This window comes from Psammomys obesus, unplaced genomic scaffold, assembly GCF_907164565.1.
Source record: "Psammomys obesus unplaced genomic scaffold, mPsaObe1.curated_primary_1811, whole genome shotgun sequence".
In the NCBI taxonomy this organism is placed as follows: domain Eukaryota; kingdom Metazoa; phylum Chordata; class Mammalia; order Rodentia; family Muridae; genus Psammomys; species Psammomys obesus.
This window is the reverse complement of record NW_026596176.1, coordinates 415,124-440,308: the sequence shown is the minus strand read 5'-3', so window position 1 is coordinate 440,308 and position 25,185 is coordinate 415,124. Positions and strand designations below refer to the sequence as shown.

At 48.2% G+C, this 25,185-nt stretch overlaps 1 protein-coding gene across 2 annotated transcripts; it reads right to left on the bottom strand.

Moving 5' to 3' along the window:
* On the bottom strand, positions 1 to 25,185 carry Ppp6r1 (protein phosphatase 6 regulatory subunit 1). Of its 2 annotated transcripts, XM_055595578.1 has the most exons (24): positions 24,643 to 25,185; positions 16,408 to 16,640; positions 12,675 to 12,861; positions 12,452 to 12,589; positions 12,306 to 12,371; positions 11,438 to 11,550; positions 11,230 to 11,343; positions 10,809 to 10,971; positions 10,564 to 10,716; positions 10,345 to 10,479; positions 9,516 to 9,580; positions 9,281 to 9,396; positions 9,093 to 9,178; positions 8,879 to 8,968; positions 8,705 to 8,802; positions 5,505 to 5,562; positions 5,245 to 5,417; positions 2,253 to 2,386; positions 2,028 to 2,160; positions 1,829 to 1,902; positions 1,612 to 1,693; positions 997 to 1,107; positions 844 to 906; positions 1 to 765 (listed from the first exon to the last, which is right to left on the bottom strand). In XM_055595578.1, the coding sequence occupies exons 2-24, from the start codon at positions 16,632 to 16,634 to the stop codon at positions 762 to 764; spliced, it is 2,583 nt and encodes an 860-aa protein (XP_055451553.1). In that variant the 5' UTR covers positions 16,635 to 16,640; positions 24,643 to 25,185; the 3' UTR covers positions 1 to 761. The 2 variants fall into 2 exon arrangements, with proteins under 2 accessions (XP_055451553.1, XP_055451554.1); XM_055595579.1 differs by lacking the exon at positions 1 to 765 and having other exon boundaries at positions 840 to 906.

Below are 25,185 nucleotides of genomic sequence, written 5' to 3'. Positions count from 1 at the left end.
TCTTTAGCTGTCTTCCTTTATTTATATTTGCAATATGAAACACAAGCTCTGTGTGCATTCTTGCACACTCACGCCAGCCTGGGGGAGGGAGCTGGGACAAGGCCACTTGGCAGCAGTGCTGGGATCCTCAGGAAATGGGGTACCCAGCAACCCCAGTTCTGGGCCTCTAGGGATGTTACCAGGGAAGCCCTGCTCCCCAGGGCCTGGGGACAGATGACTGGTTGAAGTGCAAAGTCTGGACAAATGCATAGCCATACAGGCCAGATGCCCTCTACTCCACCCAAGGTGGTCCTGAGTGAAAGGCTGGGTGTGAACATCTGCACCAGAGCACAGGTCAGTGGCCTCAAACCCCATACCAGCCCCAGCTGGCACAGACGGGGATGTTGTGCTTCAGAGCTGCTGGCCCAGTTATTGTCCTGGCTTCCTCTCTTACTCCTCCCTCAATATATATATATACATATATATAATATATATGTATACATATATATATATATAATATATATAATATACTTCTTTCTCTCTCTCTCCTTTCTCTCTATGTGACTATCTTTATTCTTGGAGACAAAGCTCCATAGTTTCTCTTCTCAGTGCAAATGGGGGTGGGTGAGGGCATCTCCCTGGCACCAGCCTCCTTGGAAGTCTAGAGGAGAGACTACAGGGTATGGGACAATGGGGTAGAGGGCCACCAAAAGACCCATCCTGCCCCACTGGGGGATTCCAAAGGGAGGACAGAGGATTTGGCCACCACTGCCACCAGGCAGCTACCTGGAAACAGAGGAAAACACTTGTGAGGGTCCAGTAACCCCATCTTGCCCACCCACCCCAGGCTGCAGCCACACTCACTGGGAATCCGATGAAATGGGCCCTCCTGGGGTAGAGCCATTGGGCACCTCGAGGGCCTGGGCACTGTAAGGGGAGAAAGGAGACTTGGAAGTTACTTCTTATCCCACTAACCTTGCCCCATCCACCCAACACCTCCCAGAGAAGCTAACTCACCTCTGGCTGTGGGGAAGCCCCACAGGTTCGGGGCTCTTTCCCCCTTCCATGGTCTGGGAGGTCTGGTGGGCCTTGAAGGCTGGGACAGAGGTAGAGGGGTCTCTGGCTGCACTGTGGGAGAGAGCAATTTGTTAGGTGCTCCCAAAGCCCTGCCTGCCTGAGGCCACCCATCTCTCCAGAAGGGGCCTCAGGTGAGGGTAGGGCTGGGCAGCAAAGACACCTCAGAACAAGGAAACCTATGAGCATACTGATGGCAGAGCATGGTAGGGCTGTAGAGCCACAGAGGGAAAGCCAGGCTTCCTCAGCCTTATACCTGGCTGCTCTCAGTTGTCTCCCTGCAGGATAGGTTTGTGGTGTCATCCACACCCATGCTTCTGTGATCCCTGATCCTCTTGGAAGCTGTTCTCACCTCTGGGTTCACAAGAGCCCTTCTACGTGCCATTGTCCAAAACATTTAATTACTAAGAGGAATGGCTACAGGGGCATAGGAGCTCAAGGGAGAGCTTGGTGCTGAGGACAATTAGGGACAAGAGCCCAGTACCCACCTCAGCATGGAGGATGGGCTTTCCCTACCCCACATCCAGCAAGCAGCTCAGAGGGAACACCAATGGTCACCTGTCCAAGGAGCTGGGGGCAGAGCGCATCCCATGCAGAGTAGCCTGGACATCCACAACACTAACCAAGGCCTGGCAGGGGGCTGTGGAGGGAGAGATGGACCACATCTCAGCTGCCACCTTCCAACAAGCTGAGACATGGCCCATGCTGCTGTCTTCACACATGTGGGCCTGAGGCAGAGCCCAGGGCCCTTATGGGAAAGGTAGGCTTGGCTCACCCAAGGGCTTCACTACTTTGCTGCTACTATCTGTGACTTCCTGAGGTGCTGAGGGGGGTGTGGGGTCCTGAGACCTAGAAAGTAAGAGAGGAGCTTGAAGGGATGGCTGTGGTCAACACCCAACCCTAAGAGACATGGAAGTGCCTCCCAGGTCAGATGCCAGAGCCATACCCGCCTACCATGCCCTGCCCATCCACACCTGAGCTGTGGGGCATCATGGGCTGGAGGGCTGGTCAGGATCTGGGCAGAGGACATGTCTTCCTCCTTGGAAACTGGGGGACCTATTGGGGTATCCATAGGCACTGGGTCAAAGGTAGCTGTCCAACTTGGGCCTGTGGCAGAGGTGAAAGAACATGGACAGAAGGTGAGCTTAAAGCAGCCAGGAAGTCCATGTACACCTGAGCACAAGCCACCCAACACTCACCAGGAGGCTGAGGGTCAGGGTCGGGGAAAGAGGAAGGGCTGGTTCTTCCACAGGCTGCCTGGCCAGTCCCCTCATCCTCATCGTCTTCCTCCTCATCCTCCTCGTCATCCTCGCTGTCTGTGCTTCCTCCACTCCTGCCTCAGACACCATTAGGAGGCCATGTAGGGACAGCCTATGACCACTTCCCCAACCACAGCCCAGGATCACAGAGCATATAACAACAAAAGAAGAGGAACAAAGGCCTCCAGAGAGGTCCAGGCAGCCCAGGGATGAAGGTGCTAGAGAAGCCAGCAAACAAGGGGAATCTAATCACTTGGGAACGAGATCAGCCACAACCACAGAAGAGATGAGGTATCAACTCTCAAGTCACCTGTCACCAGTGTCATCAAACATACATAAAAGACTTACTTTGCTTTTTTTCCCCCAGCTAGAAATGTCAGAAAACACAGTTGCCATATACTGAACAACACCTAGCTCCCTTGGCAGCTCTAAAAAATAGTCTGAATGCTTACAACACACATGATTAACCATGAAGAAAATCCCAACTACCTACATGCATGCACAAATGAGGAAAGAAGGATCAGGGCAACTCAAACTTAGCTATATCTCCTATGGAGATCCTACATTCTAAAGCTTCTATGTATACACGTAAACAGCTACAAATGTGAGTGTAATGCAACATTTAGAAAAGGGACCAAAAGAGGAAATTATTAGGTAATGAGGAAAGATGGAATGTAGGCAAAAGGATATGAGTCAGAAAGATGTTAAAAGTCTCAACTCCATCACAGTTTTCCCCCAACCCCACCAAGGAAGATAATGTTCTGGGTATTGAAGGAGCAAGAACCATAAAATAAAGTAAGTGTTAGTAGTGTTAAACCTTAAGGAACGTGCTGGTGCTTCAGAACAGCCACCTACTGTACAGAAGAACGTCACCGAGATGTTCAGAGTTTGGGACTAGGCAAGTGTCTGGGTAACTTCCTTTAAATCGGCTGTGTGAGGTTTTTTGTGAACTCATTAGAATAAAGTGAAGAAAAGACTACTAGAACACAAAGATCATAAACAGGGTGTGGTGATATATGCCTGTAATTCCAGCACTCAGGAGGATCAGAAATTCAAGGTCATCCTCAACTACACAGCAACTTCAAGCCAGCCTGGGCTACATGATAATATGTCTCAACAAAACAATAAGACAAAAATCTTAAAAAAAAAAAAAAAAAAAGAGGAATTTCTTTAAAAAAACTGATCCTAGGTCTGCTCTATTCTGTAAGGCAGCTTTATTAGACCTGGATACACACATAAGAAAGCTACATCAGAATAGAACAAAGATGCCTGCAGTTGTGTTTATTACAGCACTATTTCCAATGTCAAATTATAACACCAGCCTTGGTGTTCATCAACAGAAGACTAGACAAAATGTGATCTATATACAAAAAGAGCTTTGAGTTGTTTTTTTGTTTTCTTTTTTTTAATTTTGGTTTTTCAAGACAGGGTTTCTCTGTGTAGCCTTAGTTATCCTGGACTCACTTTGTAGACCAGGCTGGCCTTGAACTCACAGAGATCCACCTGTCTCTGCCTCCCTGAGTACTGGGATTACAGGTGTGTGCACACAGCAGAGCTTTGAGTTCTATTAAGCCACAAAGAATGAAATTACATCATTTGCAGGGTAACAGAGACCACCACGTTAAGAAAAACAAGCTATAGTTTATAAAGATTGAGAAGAGTTATGAGAGGGTAAAGAAGGGTTAACAATACATAATATCTACCATTTTGTACAATGAATTTGTCCCCAATTTAAGTGTATGTATGTATACACCAGCAGGGTGGCTCAGCAGATAAAGGCACCTGCCACCAAGTCTAAGCACCTGAATTCAATCTCTGGGACCCAAATTATGGAAAGAGAGAAATGACTTTTACAAGTCATGGTACACATCTGTAAACCCTGCCTCAAAATATTCTAGTGACAAGAATTTCAGATACAGGGCCCTTTCCCTATAGTGTATGATTATAAATAGCGGGGAAAGAGGCAAAACTGATTTACGGGCAATATATCAGGACACTGTTGCCTGTGGCAGGGGGGATAGCAGCCGTGCAGGGCCACAATGGGAGTGGGTCCTGCTTCTGGCTCTATGTACTGACTTCATGTTTCCATTTCACTATAAACCTACCGTCTATACACCTATTTGTATGCACACTATACATCAATTATCAAATAACACAAATAACTGTCTTCAAATCAAGTCATGAGGTTAAATCTTGGAGCTGTAGGCCATACAAGAGGTGGTGTTTACCTCAGCCAAAGTTCTGAAATAAATTAATCTGATCACACTATAGGAACCCCCTCTAAAAAAAAGGAAAAAGAAAAAAGAATAAAGAAAAAGAAAAGATGATGTTCCCAGAGACTCATACTCCAACCAAGGACTATTCATGGAGATAACCTAGAACCCCTGCACAGATGTAGCCCATGGCAATTTAGTGTCCAAGTGGCTTACATAGTGATGGGAAGAGGGGCTGCCTCTGACATAATCTGATTGGCCTGCTCTTTGATCACCTCCCCCTGAGGGGGGAACAGCCTTACCAGGCCACAGAAGATGACAATGCAGCCACTCCTGAGGTGATCTGATAGACCAAGATCAGAAGGAAGGAGGAGAGGACCTCCCCAATCAGTGGACTTGGGGAGGAGCATGCATGAGGAAGGGAGAGGGAGGGTGGGATTGGGAGGGGAGGAGGGAGAGGCTTATGGGGGAATACAAAATGAATAAAGTGTAATTAATAGTAAAAAAAATTAAAAATAAAAAATACAAAAATAAATAAATAAATAAGTAAGTAAGTAAGTAAATAAGTAAATAAAAAAGATGAGCAATCTAATTTCAGAGAGGTTTCCTCTTCTCTCATTCCAGAAAGAGGAGAAAGGGAAACCTGTGTGGTACCATCTGAACTCAGGAGCAGAGCTGAATGCTGGAGCCCTCTTCATTTTGTCCCTAACATGACTCACCGGACACCAGGGGGCTGGCCTGCATGGGATGCCCTTGCTGGCTGGCTGCCCTGCCAGGTACCATATTCTCCATCTGACTCTGCTAAGCCTTGGCCCTCCTCCTCCTCTTCTTCCTCATCATCAAACTGCTGGATCCGGTCCTTGTAGCATATCTCAAGCAGGTTGGCATTGGGCTGCAGAGCATGGCAAGAAGATAGGCTGTATTGCTGTGACCCTTCCAGCCCCTCTAACCCACCGTAACCAAGACAAGTAGCACTCACATTCTCATCATCAGCATTTAGGGAGAAGGTGATGTTGGCAGTCTTGTCAAATGGTGCACTTGAAGAAAACAAAGAGCTGCAGTTAGACTTAGTTCTTACCTCCTTTGCTCACTTATATGAGACACAGCAACCCTCACTACCATGCAAATTCACCTCCTCCCTAAGGTGTTATAACCTCAAACCCAGTGTTCACAACACTCTAAAGTCAGTAAGAAGGAAGAGAATAAGTCACCTAACATACACATTCCCAGCACACTCCACTTGATTCTCACACCCTGACCTCCTCCCTAAACATAAAAATACAGCTTCTTAGGCTGGAGAGGTTGCTCAGTGGTCAAGAACACTTGTTGCTCTTTCAGAGGAATTGGACTCAGTTCCCAGCAACCACATGGTGACTCATGGCCACCCATAACTCCAATTCCTAGGGGTTCTTTCTACAGCTTCTTCTGGCCTCCACAGGCACTGTATGCATATGGTGCACATACACAAATACATACATACAGGCAAAACTCATACACATAAAATTAAAATAAATCTTAAGACAAAAAACAGCAAAGCTTCCTTCAGATGCTCAGAAGACAGAGACTCAGGTGACCTGCCATGCAGGAAACTTTGTAAAATGGTCTGAATCCTAATCTGTCTGTGGAGTAGCCTCAGGCAACTCACTCTGAATTTCTAAATCTCATTTTGTCACCTGTAAAATCAAGGAAACAGATTCTACCTTAAGGGGTATTTTCAAGGATTTAGAACTACAACACAGGTAAGTTTACACATCCATCCATGTTTCCTGAAAACAATAGCTTGGGCTGTGCCAATCCGCTGTTCATACCCACCATGCAACAAAGCAAACCACTAAAAAGAATCAGCAAGACACTCCTTGTTCTGCCACCACTCTGTGAGGGGCTCTAATTACACCAGTACCATTTACTGCTAACAAGAAATGCAGGGGATACCAATCACTTCCTATCAGACTTTGTGACCATCTGCCTCTTTCTTGTCTTTAGTGACAATGCAAGTGCTAAAGGGAATCGGCCAGGTACCACCCTCCTAGAAAATATATAACACTGAGTGCCAATGAGACAAACTGCTTCAGAGAGATGACCCTAGCCAGACCCCACCAGAGTACAGGTACAGGCTGCAGTAGCTGACACACAACCCCTAACCAAGAAACCTGTATTATGGTGTTCAAATGTTAAACCTGGGAGTGTGACCATTTTTGGAGATTAAGTAACACATTGCTGTCAGGGCCCCACCACTCCCAACCATGAGGAGGGACCCCAGTAAGACTTAACTGTCAGGGCTGGAAAGATGGCTCAGCAGTTAAGAGCACTGGCTGCTCTTCCAGAGGTCCTGAGTTTAATTCTCAGCACCCACATGGTAGCTCTCAACTACCTGTAATGGGCTATGTTTCCCTTTTCTGGTGTGCATGAAGACAGAGCAGACATATACATAAACTACATAAATAAACAAATATTTAAAAAGACTTAAGTGCCTGAGTACCCGGAAGGTGCTGCCTGCAGGCATATGACAAGCAATCCATGTCCACCTCCAACAGTCACTTAGCACTGTGCATAGGCAGCTTTGCTACCCTGTCTCCCAGACAGCCCCACAGAAATGCAATTAAACCTGCACATTTAAAATATGCACACCCTCTCCAGAATGATGGGTCAGTTTATTCTCCTCCCACCAGAGGCGGGAACTTTTCAAGAGTTCCCTACTTAACTTTGTGTGTTTTATCCACCTCTTCAAATTTTCATTTTGCAATAGTGTTTTATATAGCAGTTCTAGACTGGTCTTGAAGTATGTAGATGATGATGACCTTCAACTCCTAATCCTCCTGCCTCTGTACCCCAAGTACAGAGATTACAAGAATGTGCTACCAAATCTGGCTTTTGTTTTTTCTACTGAGATGTCTTTCCCTCTTTACATGGTAAAAACACTTTCTACTCTACACAGATTCACACTGTACACAGAGGTTATGGTTATTACTCAAGGTGCTGTCTCAAGTTCATGAAATAATCAGCAGCAAAATGGCTAAATGGCACATTCTCACACACACACCATTATTACAACCACTCTACAAGGGAAGTGCCCTTAACTTCCCAAAAGAACTGAGAGGAGCTGAGGCCCTCAAAAGTCAAGAGTGGAGCAACCCAGCCAACTGCTATACTGCACTGGCCCTCAGCTAACTTGGTGTCTCACCAGCATCACTGCAGGACACCTTCCCCAACACTGTTTAACAGGTACCTTCCCTACGCTAACTCTGGATGGTTTGTTTTGTTTTTGTAACTTAGTTTGGTGGAAAAGCAGGAATAGAGCTTTGTCTCAAAAGGGCAGCTAGTTACCCCAATTCTACCCACCAAGAAACCAGCCTCATTCCAATCAGAATGGAGTCAAGTTTCCACTTGAGTAGATTCTCCAAGGGACCAAATAAAGGTTTCTGACTAACAGAAGGCCAGGCACTAAGCAAAGCAGCAGCACACAGAGTTCTAGCTAATGGGACATTGAAACAGCAGCAGCAGATGCAGCCCACCACCACATACCCAGGGACGTTCAGCATAAGGACATGAACAAGGCTCTCACTCTGACTAGGTCCCAGGACTTTGTCTCTTTGTGTAGATATGGCTGATAGGCCTGCTCAAAGGGTGGCAATGGGTATTACAAAACAGAGAAAAACACAAAAGGTATCCAGACCCCCATAAGTTATGACACAGATGTCCACTCCACACTCCCCAAGACTAGCTTCTCAGAATCCAGCCCAACTGCAGAGAACCTCAGAATCCAGCCATCTGACAACCATGTTCTTTTCCAACTTCTTTATCAAGGGTCTCTTACTCAGGTATCATTCCTGCAGTCTACATTATACCCATCATCCTTACCATGGGAAATGTTGATGTCCCACCCTCATGACCTTCACAGTGGAAAGGGAAGAGGACTACAGAGCTGGGTCTTAGTCTAGAAGACGTAAACACACAAGGCCACAGCTGAGGTATGCCCAGAAACAGAGGCTGCTGGCTAGGTTGTGGTACACAAACAGATGAACAATCGAGGAAAGACGTGAGACATATACCATCATGCGGTTAAATAAACAGCACCGTGACCGAGCTCACACAGGGACACATACAGGCAGGTATGTGTGACAAGGCAGAGTTGTATGCTGTCACAAGGCAGACTTCCAACTTCATATGAGAAACACTTACTTCACACTTTCCTCCTGCTCTCCAAATTCCTCATCATTAAAGCCGAAGTGGTCAATGAAGGCTGAGGTCATTCGTTGCATCTGGAAGTCCATGAAGGCCTACAAAAGGAACAAAGGTCAGGGCTGGAAGGGAACTGTCCTTCCCCACTCTTCCGCCTCCACCGGCCCAGGTCACCTGTTGCAATACAGCCTCCTCAGGGAAGTTGAACTCCTTGAGGCGGTCATCCTCATCATCACTAGAGGAGTGAAGGTGGTGAGTGTTCACCTAGGGACAGGATGATGGAGAGTAGTCAGGTCTGCTGAAGCACAGGCAAGGCAAGCAGCTTTAGAAGTAGGGGTGTGAGTACATCACGAGGGTAAGCACCATGAGATACCAGATCAGGCCTCACCAGATCCACTGTGTTCTTCTTGTTGGTCTCAGCCAGGGGTCCTGACACAAATGCTTCCCACCGTTGCTGCTGCTCTTCAGGCAGCTCTGAGCACATGGACAGGAGAAAGTGTGAGGTGGGAGAACCTGAGCTTCCAACACCCACCTTTCCAAGATGCCAGCCAGATGCTAGCCAGCCTCATGCCTCACCCTTTAGTAGCTGCCCCAGTTGTTCAGCATTGGGTCCCTGTTCTGCATTCTGCACCACCGCATTGGCCACCCGAGTCAGGTGGCCCATGTAGCCTTTCCTTGGGCCCCCTCCAGACCTGGTTGAGAGTGGAGGTCACAGCTGGATGACAGGCTGGCTGCTTGGGCTAGCTATCCAGGACCCCAACCCATCTCCCATTGTCCTATCTGTCCCCACAAGAAGGCTGCAAGTACTGACTGCACACGGTCGTTCTCCTCCCAGGATGTCAGAATGCGCTCCACTAGGCGGCAATGCTGAAGCAGCTGCAGGAGAGCAAAGAGGAGTTAGCCTGGGATTAGCTACACTTTCAGGGCCCAGCACCTGGGGAAGGGACCTACTCAGCAAACATATTTCACTAGGACCCAGGCCTGCCAGTAGAGGAAGGAAGGGTAGAAACCAGTCTCTCTGCCTTGCTTTAATTTTGGATTTCTCTTCTTTTCCTTTTCTGATACAAGGTCTCATTTTTCTGATACAAGGTCTCATGTGGACTAGCCTCCAATTCTTTGTGTAGTCAAAGATGACCTTGAGCTTTTGATCCTCCCAAGTGCATCACCACAACTGCTTTCTCATGTTGTTCTGGGGACCACCGGGAACTTCACGCATGCTAGGCATGCACTAACCAAGTGAGCTACATCCCAAGCCCTAATTGTTTATTTCTGAGACTATGTAGCCTACACTACACTCAAAAGTTGAGGTCCTCCTCTCTAGGGCTAGAATTAAGGTGTGGGCCACCACACCTAGCATGCGTTTTTGACTTCTCACATGGAGTGTACACAGACACCCCCAAGGCTCAGCCCCTTACTTGCTCAGAGACCCATCCCTAGTATCTGGACTCTTACTGCCAAGTCATAGCATTCACTGGCCCTCAATATTTACCCATTTCTCCCCAACTATGTATCCCACACCCATCCTAAGTACTGTTGTTGCCCAACAGACAAGAGTATAAGGAGCAAGTGGGAGACCTCTGGGAGGTTATGTCCTCAAGCACCAGCTCCCCAGATGGAAGAGAAGAGTAGTCCCAGCTTACATGTTTCACAATAGGGTTCGGGACAGGTGTCTCAGAGCTGCTGTCTGGAGGGGGCCCGGAACTCAGCATGGCGCTCACACACACCTCCACTTGAGCATGCAGGAAGTTGTTGAATACATAGTGGAAGAATAGATCCTGAAGGAGTGGGGACATAGGCTAATATCAAAAGTGCTCTGCTCACATCTCTGTCTCCCTGGCCCCTGATCCCATCCCTTGTACCAGTAAGGTGTTGGGCACATCCAGCACCAGGAGCTCCTGTGTCAAGGCAGCGGCGTTGGTACTCAGGGCACTGGCCAGGAGCTTAACCACATGTAACCTCGTGTTACCCAGTGGTGGGGACAGGCTGCCCCATGTCATCTGCAGAGGCTCCAGCTAAAGGAACAAGAAAGGCTTAGTGCACACTGGGTACTTTCTTTCCCAACCCCCACTTCCCTCTAGAATCACAACAACCTTGTGTCTCCCACCTTGGGAGGCTCAAGCAGAAGCTGATGAAAGCGGTCAAGCCGGGGACGCAGGGCATGCAAGGCACCCATACTGCATATTGCATTATCCAGGGCCCCCTGGGCCAGGAGCTCCAATTGCCCATCCACGCTGCTAAAGAAGTTGTTCATGGTCACAGAGTCAGACCTGTGGAAAAGAGCAGGATTAGGCAGAGTGAGCCACACAGGCCACAAGAATGGGCCAGAGAAACACCATAGCCTTGTGCCCTGAACATCTGGAGCCCTTTAACAAGTCAGAAAACCAGGGCAGAGGACAGCTTGGCTGGGCAAGAACCATATCTCTTACTAGCCATAGCTTTGCACAATGGCCATCCAGACCTTGAGGCTCTGAGGGACTGCAGGCGCAGGCAGGGGCAGTATGCCACCTCAGATTGGTACCCCTCACCTTGGCCTCCTAGGCTCCAGGAGGGTCAGCAGCACCTGGATCCCACTGACAATGACAGACTGGCACTGCTCTCCCTCAAACATGTTACTCAGGAGCTGCTCGATGGTCTCCTGCCTGGGGGAAGGGAGTCAGAGTGAAGGGCCAAGGGCCAGGACTTCCCCAGGACAGCTCCCCTCCCTAGGCCTCAGCACTGGTCCTGCAAACCCACTTCTCCAAGGTGGCCAACAGCTGGTCTGGTTCCGGGCTGTCCTGGCCTTGGATCATCTGCTCCCGGCTGAGGCGGATGATGTCACACAGGGACTGGGATGCATTGGAATGTTGCTGGGGAAGTGGAAACAAGTGAGGACGCACCACAAGCTAACCATCTGCTCCCAGTCCCTTTCAGAGAGAAAAGGGTAGTCACACGGACATAGGAATACATGCTATAATGAGGAAGCCAGTACCAAAACTTCCAGAAAGGAGACATTCACATATGCACATGCAGCAGTGTTCCACCACATGCTCATTAGCTGCTGTATGGAAAGCAAAAGCAAAGCCTGGTCCACCCACACTGGGGTAGTTATTATTCAGTCACAAAAAGGAATGAGGCACTGACCCATACTGCAATAATAATTAACATCCCCTAGCCGAGCACAGTGGCACATGTCTGTAATGCCAGCACTCAGAGAGGCAGAGGCAGAGGCAGGGGGATCTCTGTGAGTTCAAGGCCAGCCTGGTCTACAAAGTGAGTCCAGGACAGCTAAAGCTACACAGAGACACCCTGCCTCGGGAAAACAAACAAACAAAAATTAACATCCCCACCATCTGCCGAAACAGTCTCATGTAGCCTAGGCTACCCCCAAACTTTCTAGGAAGCAAAGAATGATATGAACTTCTCATTCTCCTGCCTCCGGTTCCAGAGAACTGAGATTATAGGTATGAGCCACTATGGCTGATTCATGTGACTCCCAAAGACTTCATGAATTCTAAGCACCACCTGAGCCATATCCTCAGCCCTGCTACCCATCTTTTAAGGCACAAAGGGGATGTAGAATATAATCTGAAGAAGAGGTTTGAAGACGTTAGCTGGCACTCACATTGTCATCCTTTGATGGGTGAATCTGCTCAATTAGCCGCTGGACAATCTTCTCTTCATTGAGCCACTGAAGGAAAAAATTAAGTTCCTAAACCATATGCCAGCCCATGCCACTCCACCACCCCACCTCCTGAGTAGGCTCCTCACATTGAAGACATCCTGCCGCAACTGGGGCCGCTCCACACAAGTAAGCAGGCGCAACAGAAGGTCCATGATGGCTGAGGTGCCAATGTGCCGAAGCAACAGATCCACAAAGTCCTCTTTCTTGCGCAGGAAGGATACAAGCTGAGGGCACAGGCTGTGTCAAAACGTAGGGTCCTGACACCCACCTTCCCTTCTCCTCACCCACATGCTGAGAGTCAGCAAGTACCTGGTCTGTCTTCCGATTGATGAGAATGCCCATGACCTTGCTGAAAAAGCTAGCAAGAAGTGGGTTGAGGTTGTCACCACTCTGCAGGAAGCCGTAAAGCCGGTTCAGGAGGGACTCATCTGCACCCAGGGCATCATTGATCTGGGGCACATCAGAGGTCAGGATTTCACAGGCTACACTAGGGTACCTGAGAAGTAAGTACAAGGTACATGTGAGTATAAAGAAAAGGTAGAGGCCCAGCTTTCATTCCTGCATCCAGCACTGGGTTCAGGGGGGTCCTATGCCCATGAAGGAAAAACAAAGAGAAATGAAAGCCCCGTTCAACTTCTGTGCCCTCCTCAGGCGTCCTTAAGAACTCTTTGAGTTCTTAAGAGTTACAGCTCAGTGGCTAAGGGCACTTATTGTTCTTCCAGGAGGCCTGGGTTTGATGTCTAGCACCTACATGACAGGTATCTACCGGGAACCCGTTGTGGTGGTGCATGCCTTTAATCCCAGTAATCAAGAGGCAAAGGGTTGGTGGACTTCTGTGAGTTTGAGGCCAGCCTGGTCTACATAGGGAGTTCCAGGACAGCCAGAGCTACACAGAGAAATCCTGACTTAAAACAAACAAAAAACCCACTGGGGCTCCCACCACCACAAAATGACATCTGACTTTACTCAGTCCTGATGCCCTCTCACTAACTCCCATCTCTTCTAATGTCATCTCATTCCCACACGCTGCTCCAGCTCCGGGCAACTCTCTCCTTACCATCCTAGCCCTGCTGTCATTTTTCTAAAGCTCTAACCTTTGCTCCTCTACTCAAACATACTTGGATATTTGATATTCCAAGAGCTTCCCTGCTCTGGTGTCACCTAAGGCCCTATAAGACTGCAGCTGTTCCAAGTCTAGCCCCAAAACTGTGGGACCTGTGCCAAGGGGCCCCAAAATCTAGAAAACAGACTCCTAATAAGGGCAGGGGCATCCAGAGCTAGCAGGGCTGCCTCGCTATCAACTCTCTATGCTGAGTCTAGATATAGCCCACTAGATACAGGTTTAGTGAGGTTGGACAGGGAGGGAAGGGCAAAACAAAGGACACCCAGTGGGATGAACTGACAAATGACAGACACACGGGAACAAGTACGCTCTACTGTTACAGACTCTGTCCCCAAGAAGTGCTATCAGAGGCAGCAAGACCAAATAGGTCACGGTGCTGCAGCTGACAATGCCTTGCTGAGTACCCACTACAACAGGAAAACTGAGGAGCAGCTCTCATCGTTATCTGTCTGGCTCAAGGTTTCCCGGATGGGAAGACAGAGCAAGGCAGTGACAGCACAGTGAGGAGGAGATGTAAAATCAGGGAAGGATCACGCAGAAACAGCAACCTAGGAAGAACAGCAAGACGGCATACAATTCTAGGGCACCAACAGTGTCCTGTCTATCTGGTCTTGCATGACCACCTGGTGCTGCACCCTATCTATGCCCCATGCAGGGGGCATATGTTTCCTACCTTACATAGAGCCTTCATACCATGCACTGTGCTAGGCACCAAGAATGGTTACACAGATGCAGACACTGTACTCTCAAAACACAAGAGAGAAATTAAAAAAAATAAATAAATAAAAAATCTCAGATGAAAATAAGGCAGTCTGGAGTCAGGGGCTGGCTGTAAACCATATGGGAGCCCCACAGGCTGTCCATCAACAGTATCTGGGCCAAGAAGGTAGTAAGCCAAAGCCAATCCTGGTCCAATCTTACTACTCTCAATGATAGAAAGACAACCACCTTTTCTCAGGGGCTTAAATCAACCTCCAGAAAATTATGTTGAGAAAAGCCAGTGACAAAACCAGATAAGAAGGGGACTAGTAGCTGCCAAAGCATGGGTTAAAAAGGAGGCAGCATGTTATGAAGGGAACAGAAAGAATCCATGTGTCCATGTGGTGATGGAAGTAGTAAGGATGTTGCTGTGGTTCAGACACACAAATCTATGCACTAAATGCCTGCACACATGCAAAGGGATATAAGTCAAGTCAGGAAGCCTCCTTTCAACAGATACTGAGCAGGTACCAGGCATGCTATGTGAATGTCACCAGGGAGATACCCTATAATGCCACCAGTCAGGAAACTAACAACATCTACACTTGGAATCACTCAACTACTTCTTATAGCTATGTTCAAGTCTACACCATCCTGATAAAAATCTTAATTAATTAAAAATATAAGGAAGGAGACTAGAGAGAAGACCAGCAGTTAAGCATGTTTAAGACTTGCAGATAGCTAGCTACAGTGGTGCATGCCTATAATCCTAGCACTCTGGGAGGCAGAGGCAGGCAAATCTCTGTGAGTTCGAGGCCAGCCTAGTCTACAGAGTGAGTTACAGGATAGCCAGGGACTACACACAGAAAAACCCTGTGTTGAACAACAAAAAAAGACTTGCAGATGACCCAGGTTTAGTTCTCAGCACCAACACTGGATGCCTCACAACTTCCTATGACTCCATTTCCAGGGGATCCAATATCCATTGGGCTCCTTGGAAACCTACACATGTGTGGAACACAAACTCACACAGGTATACACATACATATATAAAACTTAAACACCAACAAAGAAACATCAGGTAGGAACTGGGGAGGTAGTTCAGTTAGAAAAGTGACTTCTGTGCAAACATGAGGAACTGGGTTTAGAGTCCCAGCACCCATGTGAAATGCTGGATGGGCATTTATGGTTGTGTCTCATCCCAGAGCAACCGAAACACAGACAGGAACATTCCTGGAGCTTGTTGAGCCAGTGTAGCTGAATGATTAGCTTCTGATTCAGTAGATCCTGTCTCAAAAAGATGGAGGAACAGTGAGATGGATCAGCAGGTAAAGGCCAAGCCTGACAACCTAAATTCCCAAAACTCATATGGTGAAAGGAGAGACTGGAGAAAGGAGAAACACACACACACACACACACACAAACACAAACACACACACGCACACGCACAGGCACATGCACATAGGCACACTCACACAAGAGTCAGTCATGGTGAATGAATGCTATAACCTCAGCACTGGGAAAAGAACAGGAAGATCAGGAATTCAACACAGGCAGTTCAAGGTCAGACTGAGCTATATGAGACTCTATCTCAAAAACAACACAACGTGCTGGGTGGTAGTGCATGTCTTTACTCCCAGCACTCAGGAAGCAGAGGTAGGCAGATCTTTGCATTCAAGGCTAGCCTGGTCTACAGAGCAAGTTCCAGGATAGCCAGGGCTACAGAGACACCTTGTCTCAAAAAACAAAACAAGCCAGGCGCGGTGGCACATACCTATGATCCCAGCACTTGGGATCGTAGGATCAGGCAGATTGATGTGAGTTCCAGCCTAGCCTGATCTACGAAGCAAGTTCAGGACAGCTGGGGTTATACAGAGAAACTCTATCTTGAAAAAACAAACAAAAAATAAAAAGAGAAAGAAAAAAAAAAAAAAACCTAAAATAAAACAAGAAAAACAACAAACAAACAAGAAACAAAGGTTAACAATAAGATGAAAGTGGGAAAATGTGACTCCCTGTTGGGGTCTGAAGGGTGAGAAGGACTTATCCCAAGGCCTTGTATTTGTTATGTCTACAGAATCTCATCATATGAGACTTTTAAAGACTTGGACATGAAGGTCTTCACTAGGTGAGCTGTGATCCTATAAAGGCCAACATCCTTGCCTCACTTCCTCATCCCCAAAACTCAGTTACTGAGTACAGGGCAGGTGAAAGACTCACTTGTAGCGTAGCCGCTCCTCACCACTGGCTGGGGGCTCTTGGGTGACCCAGGCCACCATGGCCTGCAAGTGGGATGGCTGTAGCAGGAAGTCTAGGAGCTTCCGGTTCACAACCTTGCACTCCTGCAGTACGTCCTCCTCATCCAGCAGCTCAGGCAGGCTCAGGTCTTCCTTCTCCAGCAGTGTGTCCAGGTGAGAGCTTGTGTGCAGGTCAAACTTCCAAAACATGGCGCCCTACAAGCATGGGCATAGTCAAGCTGTCACACGTACCTAGCAACCCCTGATGAATGAAGCACAGCCAGTGACCAAGCACAAACATCCCTTCCAGGCCCCAGACACAGATTCCTCACAAGTCTGCCCTACACAGGGGCTCCACAGGCACAGCACACATGCTAAGCACCGTGACCAGTACTCAGTCCTGCTAGGGAACCCAGAGCCCAACCATCTCAGGCTTCAAGTTGCCTCCCCTGCAGTACAAGAAGTCACTTCATCACTCTCAGCTTGAGGCCAGTGAAGTTCTCAGTCTGAACCATCCAGGGAAAAGCTAAACATGCAGTGACCTTGGCCCATCCCCATGAGCTTGTGTCCACTATCCTGTATCTGAGCAAGGAATTCTGGCTTCAGATTCACTTTATTTGCTGAACAAATTCAAATACTCCCGTGACCTCTAGCGCACAGCTGCTGCCCATACCAGCAAATCACCCAAGGCCGCCTGGTGAGGTGTGGGGTAGTGGCAGCCTGGAGAGAGGAAGTGTGCTCATCTCCAGGCTGTGGCTGTTGCCTAGACACAACACACACAAACACAGCCCAACCATACTCTCATCACCTCACGCCCCAGCCTGGGACAGGGAAAAGGAAAACTTGGGGGCTCCTGGAACAGGACAGCCACTAAGCAGGGCCCAAAGAAACACATGATGAGAAACAGCTGAAACATGAAAATAAAGTGAGCTATCAAGCCCCGACTCCAGAAACTAGCTAAGACCAGGATACCCTGGCTACTAACCATGTGGCAGCACTGTCCTAAGTCCCTGACCTGCACTAAATGCCTTGCTTCTCTCAAGGAACAATGCTCCAGAGATAGTTTAACAGAGCCAACCTGTGCTACCAATTACTCATTCAACAACATGCATTGGGTACACAGATCCACAACCACAGAAGCTGCCATCACCTCATCACACAGGATGGGAAAAAACTGAACCCCAGTAAGTTATGAGGCTTTCCAGGACCTCAGGACTCTCTGGCCCAAGGACAGCATCTGTGGAACTCTTCCTACAATTAAAACCTGACCACAACTTCTGCTCTTCAGTTTTCTCCTGACAGCCTGCCAACCACCTGAGGCAGAGGCTGCTGCTGCCCCAGGCCATGCTGGATAAAGCTAAGACAGAGTACAGCCAGCAAGGAGTGCCTATAGCTTTGCACATCAGACTCTCTCTGCCTAAACGATGCCTTCTTGCACAGACTTCTATTATTTCCCACGATTTACAACCTGAGTCTGGTCCTAGGGATACCTCCTCTACCACGGGCAGCCAACTAGAGCTTGCTGAAGAGATAGTCAGCTCCAGTGGACTCAAGCACTGCCCAGATGCCTATCCCAGTCTTCCAGCTTTCTTTATGCTGTACTCTTCAGTCACTCTGCACATACTGCTCTTTGTTCTGTTTCCAAAACATGCTAAGCTTTGGTCTCCCTCAGTGACTCTGTCCAAACAGCTAGTTTCTTCTCATTCTTCACGGTCTCAGTAATTACTAAGCATCTCCTTGCAGAGAGGTTTTTCCCAATTAGCTTGGCTGAACCACGAAGTACCCTGGTCCTGCCTTTGTCCACTTGCTCTGACATATATAGAGCTTACCTAGTGCTATCCAGAAAGATTCTCACAACATAAGAATGTACTTAAGCTGCATGTTCTGACTATAAAGACTCTAGGGGCTGGAGATGATTCTGTGGTTTAGAGCACCTGTTCTTCCAGAAGACCGGGGTTCGATTCTCAGCACCCACATGGCAGCTCACAATTGTCTGTAACTCCAGTTCCTGGGGCCTAATGCCCTCTTCTGGCCTCTGCTGGCACTAGGCACACATGTGGTACACAGATGTACACAAAGACCAAACACCCATACACATTAAATGTAACAATTTTTTTAAAAAGAAAAAAAAATTAATACTATTCTTCCAAAATGTATGCTACTAAGAGCACACAGGATAGCACCTAACACACAACCTCACATTGTAGTTGTAAATGCTCACAAATATTAATGAAAGACACACATATTGCCAAAACATGTTGTCACAAGGCTCCAACTCTCCCCTCCCCCTCCCAAGACAGGAGACTGCCAGTCTGGTCTGGGATTGAGATTGAAAAAAATCACTCCCACCCCTTGGCCCCATTCCATCAAGGCCAAAGGGAGGAAGTCCAGTGAGAAGGAGGTACAAGGTCACTCAGGGCAGGCTAGGGGGAGACAGGCTAGTGCCAGGGTTAATGCAGGTGCTGGGGAAGTTATCACAGATGTAGAGTGAGGGTGAAGGAACCCATGCTTCACAAGAAACACATGGTGTGTGGACCTCAGGGGACCCTTTTCTACTTCCTACCTTAATGGCAATCTCACAGGCCAAGCAAAACCTGTCACAGAAATAGGCACTTTGTGCAAAGGGGATTCACCAGGCCGGAAGAACACTGACAGAAGGGAGGGGTGAGGCAGACAGGTTTCCTGATCTGGGTATACCTGGGACTAAAATAATCTCAAGGGGCAATCGCCACATTAATCATGACTCTGCTGATTTCCGGCTGAAGGCCACATGGTAAAGTAACAAGAAGTCTGACTTGGTGAAAAGAATGTGGAGGCTCTCTGCACAGGAGGCTGTTTCACATATGGCATGAAGGAGATCAGACAGGTCAGAAAGCTGCCCAAACAAGTGAAGGAAACAAGGACTAAACATTTTGAAATTATGATGTGTCCAGAACAGACAGATAGCCATAGTGACAGAAAAGAGATTACAAGTTTTAAGGAACTAGAGAAATTAGAGTGACTGCATAAGGGAATAGTTTCCTTTTGAGGTGATTCTTTTTTAAAATGTTTTAAAACTGAACCTGGCACAGTGGTACATGCCTATAATCTAAACACTTGAGAGGCCGAGGCAGGAGAATCTTGATGTTCAAAGTCAATTTTGACTACACAGTGGGTTTAACACCAGCTTCGGTTACCTAAGACCCTGTTATCAAATGAAACAAAGTTCAAAGCTAAAAGAGAAAATAGTATGATTGTGGTGATGCTATACAAAGTTGTGGATGTGCTCAGACCCACTAACTTTTGCGTTTTAAATGAATGAACTGGATGGCAAATAAATGTCAACAAAACCATAGTGAAAAAAAATCCCCTATCCCTACTCCCTTTTGCACGTGTCTCAGTAATTAAGTTGGACTTTTCTCACCAAACTGGCTTTCCAAAGAACTGGGAACAAGTTTGGAGGTAATGTATGGGGTTCCAGTTTGGTGTCCAGTAGCCTCTACATGAGTCTGGAAAACCCACAGTAACAGGGAGTAACAGGGAGGGATGCAGATGGAAGGCAGGCACTGATGCAATAGGGTGAACCCCTTCTACAGGCTGTCCTGAGACCATGCTCAAATACCTTCGAGCAGGAGCAATAGGAGACTGTCACTACACCAAGGATGGCAGCACTAAAAACAGAAAAGCAGGGACTCTCAGCATTTGCCCAGGGACTTAAGCATTTTCCTCCGATCATTCAGACACTTTGTACTACACACCCCGCCACCCCCATCAGCAACTTCAAGAAAACGGAAGTGACAACCACTAGTTTTAGAGAGGTTTGAAAACCAAGACTGGCTGCTAACGGAAGGAAGGGAAATTATAAATGAGAAAGGAAGCCATTAGAAACGAAAGTCGCTCTGCCTCTCCCACCAGCTCTAACATCAGCAGCTCTGGCTTCTTGTTTTGCTGTGTTGTTCTAAGGTCTCTGACACCAGCTTCTCAGAAGCCTGCCAGTCCCTGTACCTTCTCGTTCCCTGGCCCAGATAGGACCTCACTGTGGTGCCACTGTAACTCCAAACACTCTGCCTACCAGCAAACCCACCAACAGATTCTTTAGATAAAGAATCCTTTTACCTAACTACCTAACTACCCAGACCCCAACCACCTAGAAATGGGAGACAAGAGCTGAGAGACCTTTGGCAGGACCTTTAGGACAGACGCCTGAGCTGCCCAAAGGTTCTAGCATCAGGACAGACCCTCTGGCTGGCTGAGGAAACCCTGCTACCAGCATCAGGCCTGCCAGCTCCTTAAAAGGCTGGGTAGATCATGCCTCTATTTTTTAATGCCACAGCCAACTCCTGGCCAAATCTGGAAAAGGGGTTTAGGACACTTAATACCAGGGATGAGGAGACAATAACAACAACCTAACTACCTCTAAGCAGGAGCAGCAGTGTGGCCTTCAGAGCACATCTCCACTCTGGCAAAGCAAGCACTGGGAGACAACCATTTAGAAACAGAACCACCGACAGAAGGACCTGGCCACATGGAACAATGAGCTGGGTCTTTCCCATGGCTTTAGGAAAGGTCTGAGTGAGATAACAAATCAGGGGGCTACCCTCCTCAGATCCTAGAACCACTCTCCTAGAGGAAATAGAAACTGGCCCAACCCCAAAGGAGGCATAATTAGAAAACACTTGGCCAAGCACACTTGGCGAAGGACTGGGGAGAGGACTTAAAAGTTTATACTCAGTACTCATCTCCTGGAGTGGGCACAGGTTTAAAGAAAAAAAAAAAAAAAAACCATACAGCCTACTGAACAGATGTGACACAGCCCCTAGAAAAACAATGGGAAACCCATGATCAATGGGCCAGGACTTGGGAAGGTGATCTACCCTGGGCTATAAATCAAGATTCTAGCTCAAAACTAAACTAAACCTTGGAAGACCTCTCTATGTGTTATGTCCAGACTGGCCTCAAACTCCCAAGCTCATGTAATCCTCCTGTCTGAGTTTCGTAAGTAGCTAAGACTGTAGGTATATACCATTGCACCTGACCAGGGTACCAAGAACCTAATTCCACTGAGCCTCAGTTTCCTCATCTGAGAAATCTCTTATAAGTGAGGTAAATATCTTCCTGGAGAAAAATTAAAACAACAATAACAACAACAAAAAACCTGAGGTACAAAGGGAAAACCCTGGCCTGGCACGAGTGTGTCCCCACCAAGCCAATACTGGGCAATAACTCTTACTATAGCACCCAGTCCTCTTACCTGTCTCTCGCAGCAAGTCTAATTAATGACAGAAGCACTCAACAGTTGTGCCTCAACTAACTGTGCTCAGGATGGGGGCTGTGCCCTCTACCTGCCCTACAAGCTAAGTCTGACTACCTTCTCAGGAGACTGTCAGGCCTCTACACTGACAACACCACTTCCTCCAAGAAGCCTCTCCCAGGAAGCCGCTTTTCAAAGCATTCCTTTGGTCACTGTATGATAACATATAAGTGTTAGCTGTGAGAAAAACATAGGTCTGTCCAGGCACCTTCCACTCTCTAAAGATGCAACCTAGGATCTAAAATACTGTCAGATACGAAACCAAGTGTTGAGTTTGGGGGATGTAGTTCATTTGCCGGGATGTTTGTCTAGAATGCACAAGGCCCTGAGTTCAACACCGAGAGTGGAACACCACTGCCATCCTAACACTTGGGAAGCAGAGGCAGCAGGAGCAAGAAGTTCAAGTCATCTTTGGCTACATAGTGAGTCTAAGGCCAAAGGAGTATACATAAGACTCTGGTTCAAAATAAATGGTAAAAGTACTTGTTGGATTTATGGAAACTAAAACCAGAGAGGGGAAAGTGACCTCTGAAGATCACTTGGCCAGAGAGCCCAAGAAAATAAATGGGGGGGGGGGGGGGGGACGGACTGAGGTTGTTTTTCCTTCAATGGAAAAAAGATGCCATATGACCCAACAAAAACAAACAACCAAAGAGGATGAATGTAAAGGAAAATATACAACAGCTTCTACACCACTAAAAGTTCCCAAGATATTCAAGCCTAAAAGCAGAGGAGCAGTGTTTCCCACCTATCGGCACCAATGGCACTTGGGACTGGATAGCTATCTGTGGTGAGGGGCTGCCCTGTATATTGGAAGACAATCAATAGCACCTACCTGGGTGGGATACATATACTAGATGTGGAAAGCATACCTTTGCCTACCTCCTGTAGTTTTGACAACCAAAGGGTCTCCAAACATTGCCAAATGTCCCCTAGAGGTCACATCATACCTAATGGGTACTGGGACATATTATTGAAAATCAGATGATAAGCCTAAGAGCTACGGATGTGGTGTACTTGCTGTGCCTTGCATTCTGTGAGAGGCATCTATAAACACTGCAGTCGATATCCAGAACCACCCTGCACAGAAAGCCCATCTATTAGCCCACTTAGATGAGAAACAGGTCCGGAACACTTGCATAACTTTTCCAAGGACTCACCACTCGGAAAGGCAAGAGCCAGAACTCGAACGTAGGTCTAACTCACAAAAAATCTTGCTCTAAATAACTCATTATCCCAATCCCAAAACTAGAAGATCAGAGTCACTTAATTTTGGCAAAATGATTCACATTAGGCAAAGGTTACCAGAAAAATAAACAACAACAAAAAAATCCACAGAAGAAACATTTTAAACAGCACAAGATAACTCCAAGTGTATGTGGCAGAACATGGCAAGTGCTCCCATGTAAACTGTTCACATTAGGTACACAGAATGCATACAGAAATAACTCATACTGCGATGTTCAAGCAATCCAGTCCCCGCAACATTGGCCTTGGTGCTGACAGAACCTCTCCTTTGGGATGAAAGCAAACCTGCTGCAGTATTTACAACCCTCAAGGCAGTATCACATCTGATATTCTCTTCCTTTCCAAAACATCTTGCCTTTCAGATGTTAATGATAGTTATGTCCTCAGTACAGTTGCTTCTGTATATAGTGATGAAGAAAGATCATAACCACCCTGGCCTGGTAACATAACTATGCAATCCTAGCTACTTAGACTGAGAAAGTACTGTGAGTCAATATCCCACCAGCTCTGCAAAGTGAGTTCAAAGCAAGCCTAACTAACTTAGATACTATCTCACAACTTAAAAGTAATAGGAGAGGCTCAGACTGTATATAGTTCAGTGGTAGAATGCTTACTCAGCAGCAGTGGTAGAGTGCTTACTAGAGCCTCAGTATCACCACAGAAGGGAGAAAAAGAAGGGACCTCTAACCAGGTCACTTAAGGCCCTGGACAACCCTCCCAACCAAACTTGCCCTCTCTTCTCTTGCCCTCTCAGCACTTCAACCCACTTCATCCCCCCTGGGACTTGGCTCCTTCAGTGTTCCCACCTTCACATATTTGCACGTGCTGTTTCTTCCACCTGGAAAGCCCTTCTTCCCACTCTCCATTTGTTAACTCCTACTCAGCCTTCCTCGACAGAAAAGCCACCCATCCGGCCGGTCGCACCAGTCTCTCCCACTCTGTGGCCTGCTGCCACAGCACCCTGGGTTACCACCATCACAACACACAGTAATTGTGACTGTCCAGCTCTGCCTTCGGCTCTCTGGGTAGACAAAGTGCCAGGGCCTTCCACTGACCACTCCCTCCTGGACTCAGTACCAAGCAACCAGGCCTGCCCTCAGCAGGCCTCATCTTACAGTAGTGCACCAAAACAGTGGCTCCCTTGTGCCTCCTCACCACAGGAAGCCACGAATAGGACAGCCACAGCCACAGTGAAGGAAAAACCTGAGCAGAGGGTGAAAATCAAAAAGGCCAAGAGTCCACGAAGGCTGGTGAGAGTGAAAAGGATAAACAAAGAGGTGAGAACGGAAGACCAGACAAGAAGAAAAGAGGAAGGTGCCCAGGAGGAGGAAGACCACGACAGGAGAGTGGGCCCGAGGAGCCCTAAGGGAGCTGAGTCAGAATGACAGGTAGAGGTGATGTAGATCCCAGTGGGAAGAGATGGGCTGCAGGGAGAAGAGAGTAAGGAAGAAGAGCGAACCTAAGAGACTTAGAAGGGACCCCCAAGAGAAGAGGAAGATGGGCTGGGAGTGATGACAGCGAGGTAGGCACAGGCCCGGCGGCAGGAAATCGACTTGACGACACTGACAAGTGGCTAGGAGGCTTGAGGAGTCAAAGGGGGTACTTGGGGGCGCTCAGGGGGCTGAGGAAATAACTCGGGTTTAGAAAGCGCACGCCCGAGAAGGCAGCCGTGGGGCTCACCTGCGCGGGGGGGCGGCGGCTTCTCGCACTCGGGGCTCATCGGGGCGCCCCCGCCGCCCCGCCGCCGCCGGCTCCGGCCCTGTACAGGGGCCGGCTATGAGGGGCGGGGGCGGCGCCGGGGGGCTCGCGCAGGCGCCTGGGCCGGAGCTCACGGACCCGCGCAAGCGCCCTCCGGCCACAGGGAATCCCCCTGCCTCACCGCCGAGCGTCGACGAGTTCGGGGCGTCGCGGCAAAGTAGGCGCGCTCGTTCCACAGCAGAGCTCCGTGGCAGACACGAGATCTGCGCAGGCGCCTCCGGAGCAGGGGCGACGAGGGAAGTCGCCACGGGTTTTACACACACACTCGCCGGCGCCCGCGGGACAGGGAAAAAAAAAAGTCTCCGTAGCGCCAGCGGGTGCAGAGTTGCACCGGGAGCCGACGCCCGTCTCCGCAGCCTCAGTGTCGCCTGAAGCGGCTAGCTCTCGCCGGCCCAGCCGTCCACTTCAGGGTCTCCGACGCACAGCTAGCTCCGCCACTATCCCACAATGCCCCGAGAGCGGGAG

Bases quoted from the DNA above. Each gene is read 5' to 3' on its own strand.
- Ppp6r1 (XM_055595578.1), bottom strand. From the start codon at position 16,634: ATGTTTTGGAAGTTTGACCTGCACACAAGCTCTCACCTGGACACACTG. The intron at 11,344-11,437 runs GTGGGTTTGCAG...CCCTTCCCCCAG, and splicing joins CTGTTGGCCACCTTGGAGAA to GCAGGAGACCATCGAGCAGC. The intron at 5,563-8,704 runs GTAAGTGTTTCT...GTTTTCTTCAAG, and splicing joins GAGCAGGAGGAAAGTGTGAA to TGCACCATTTGACAAGACTG.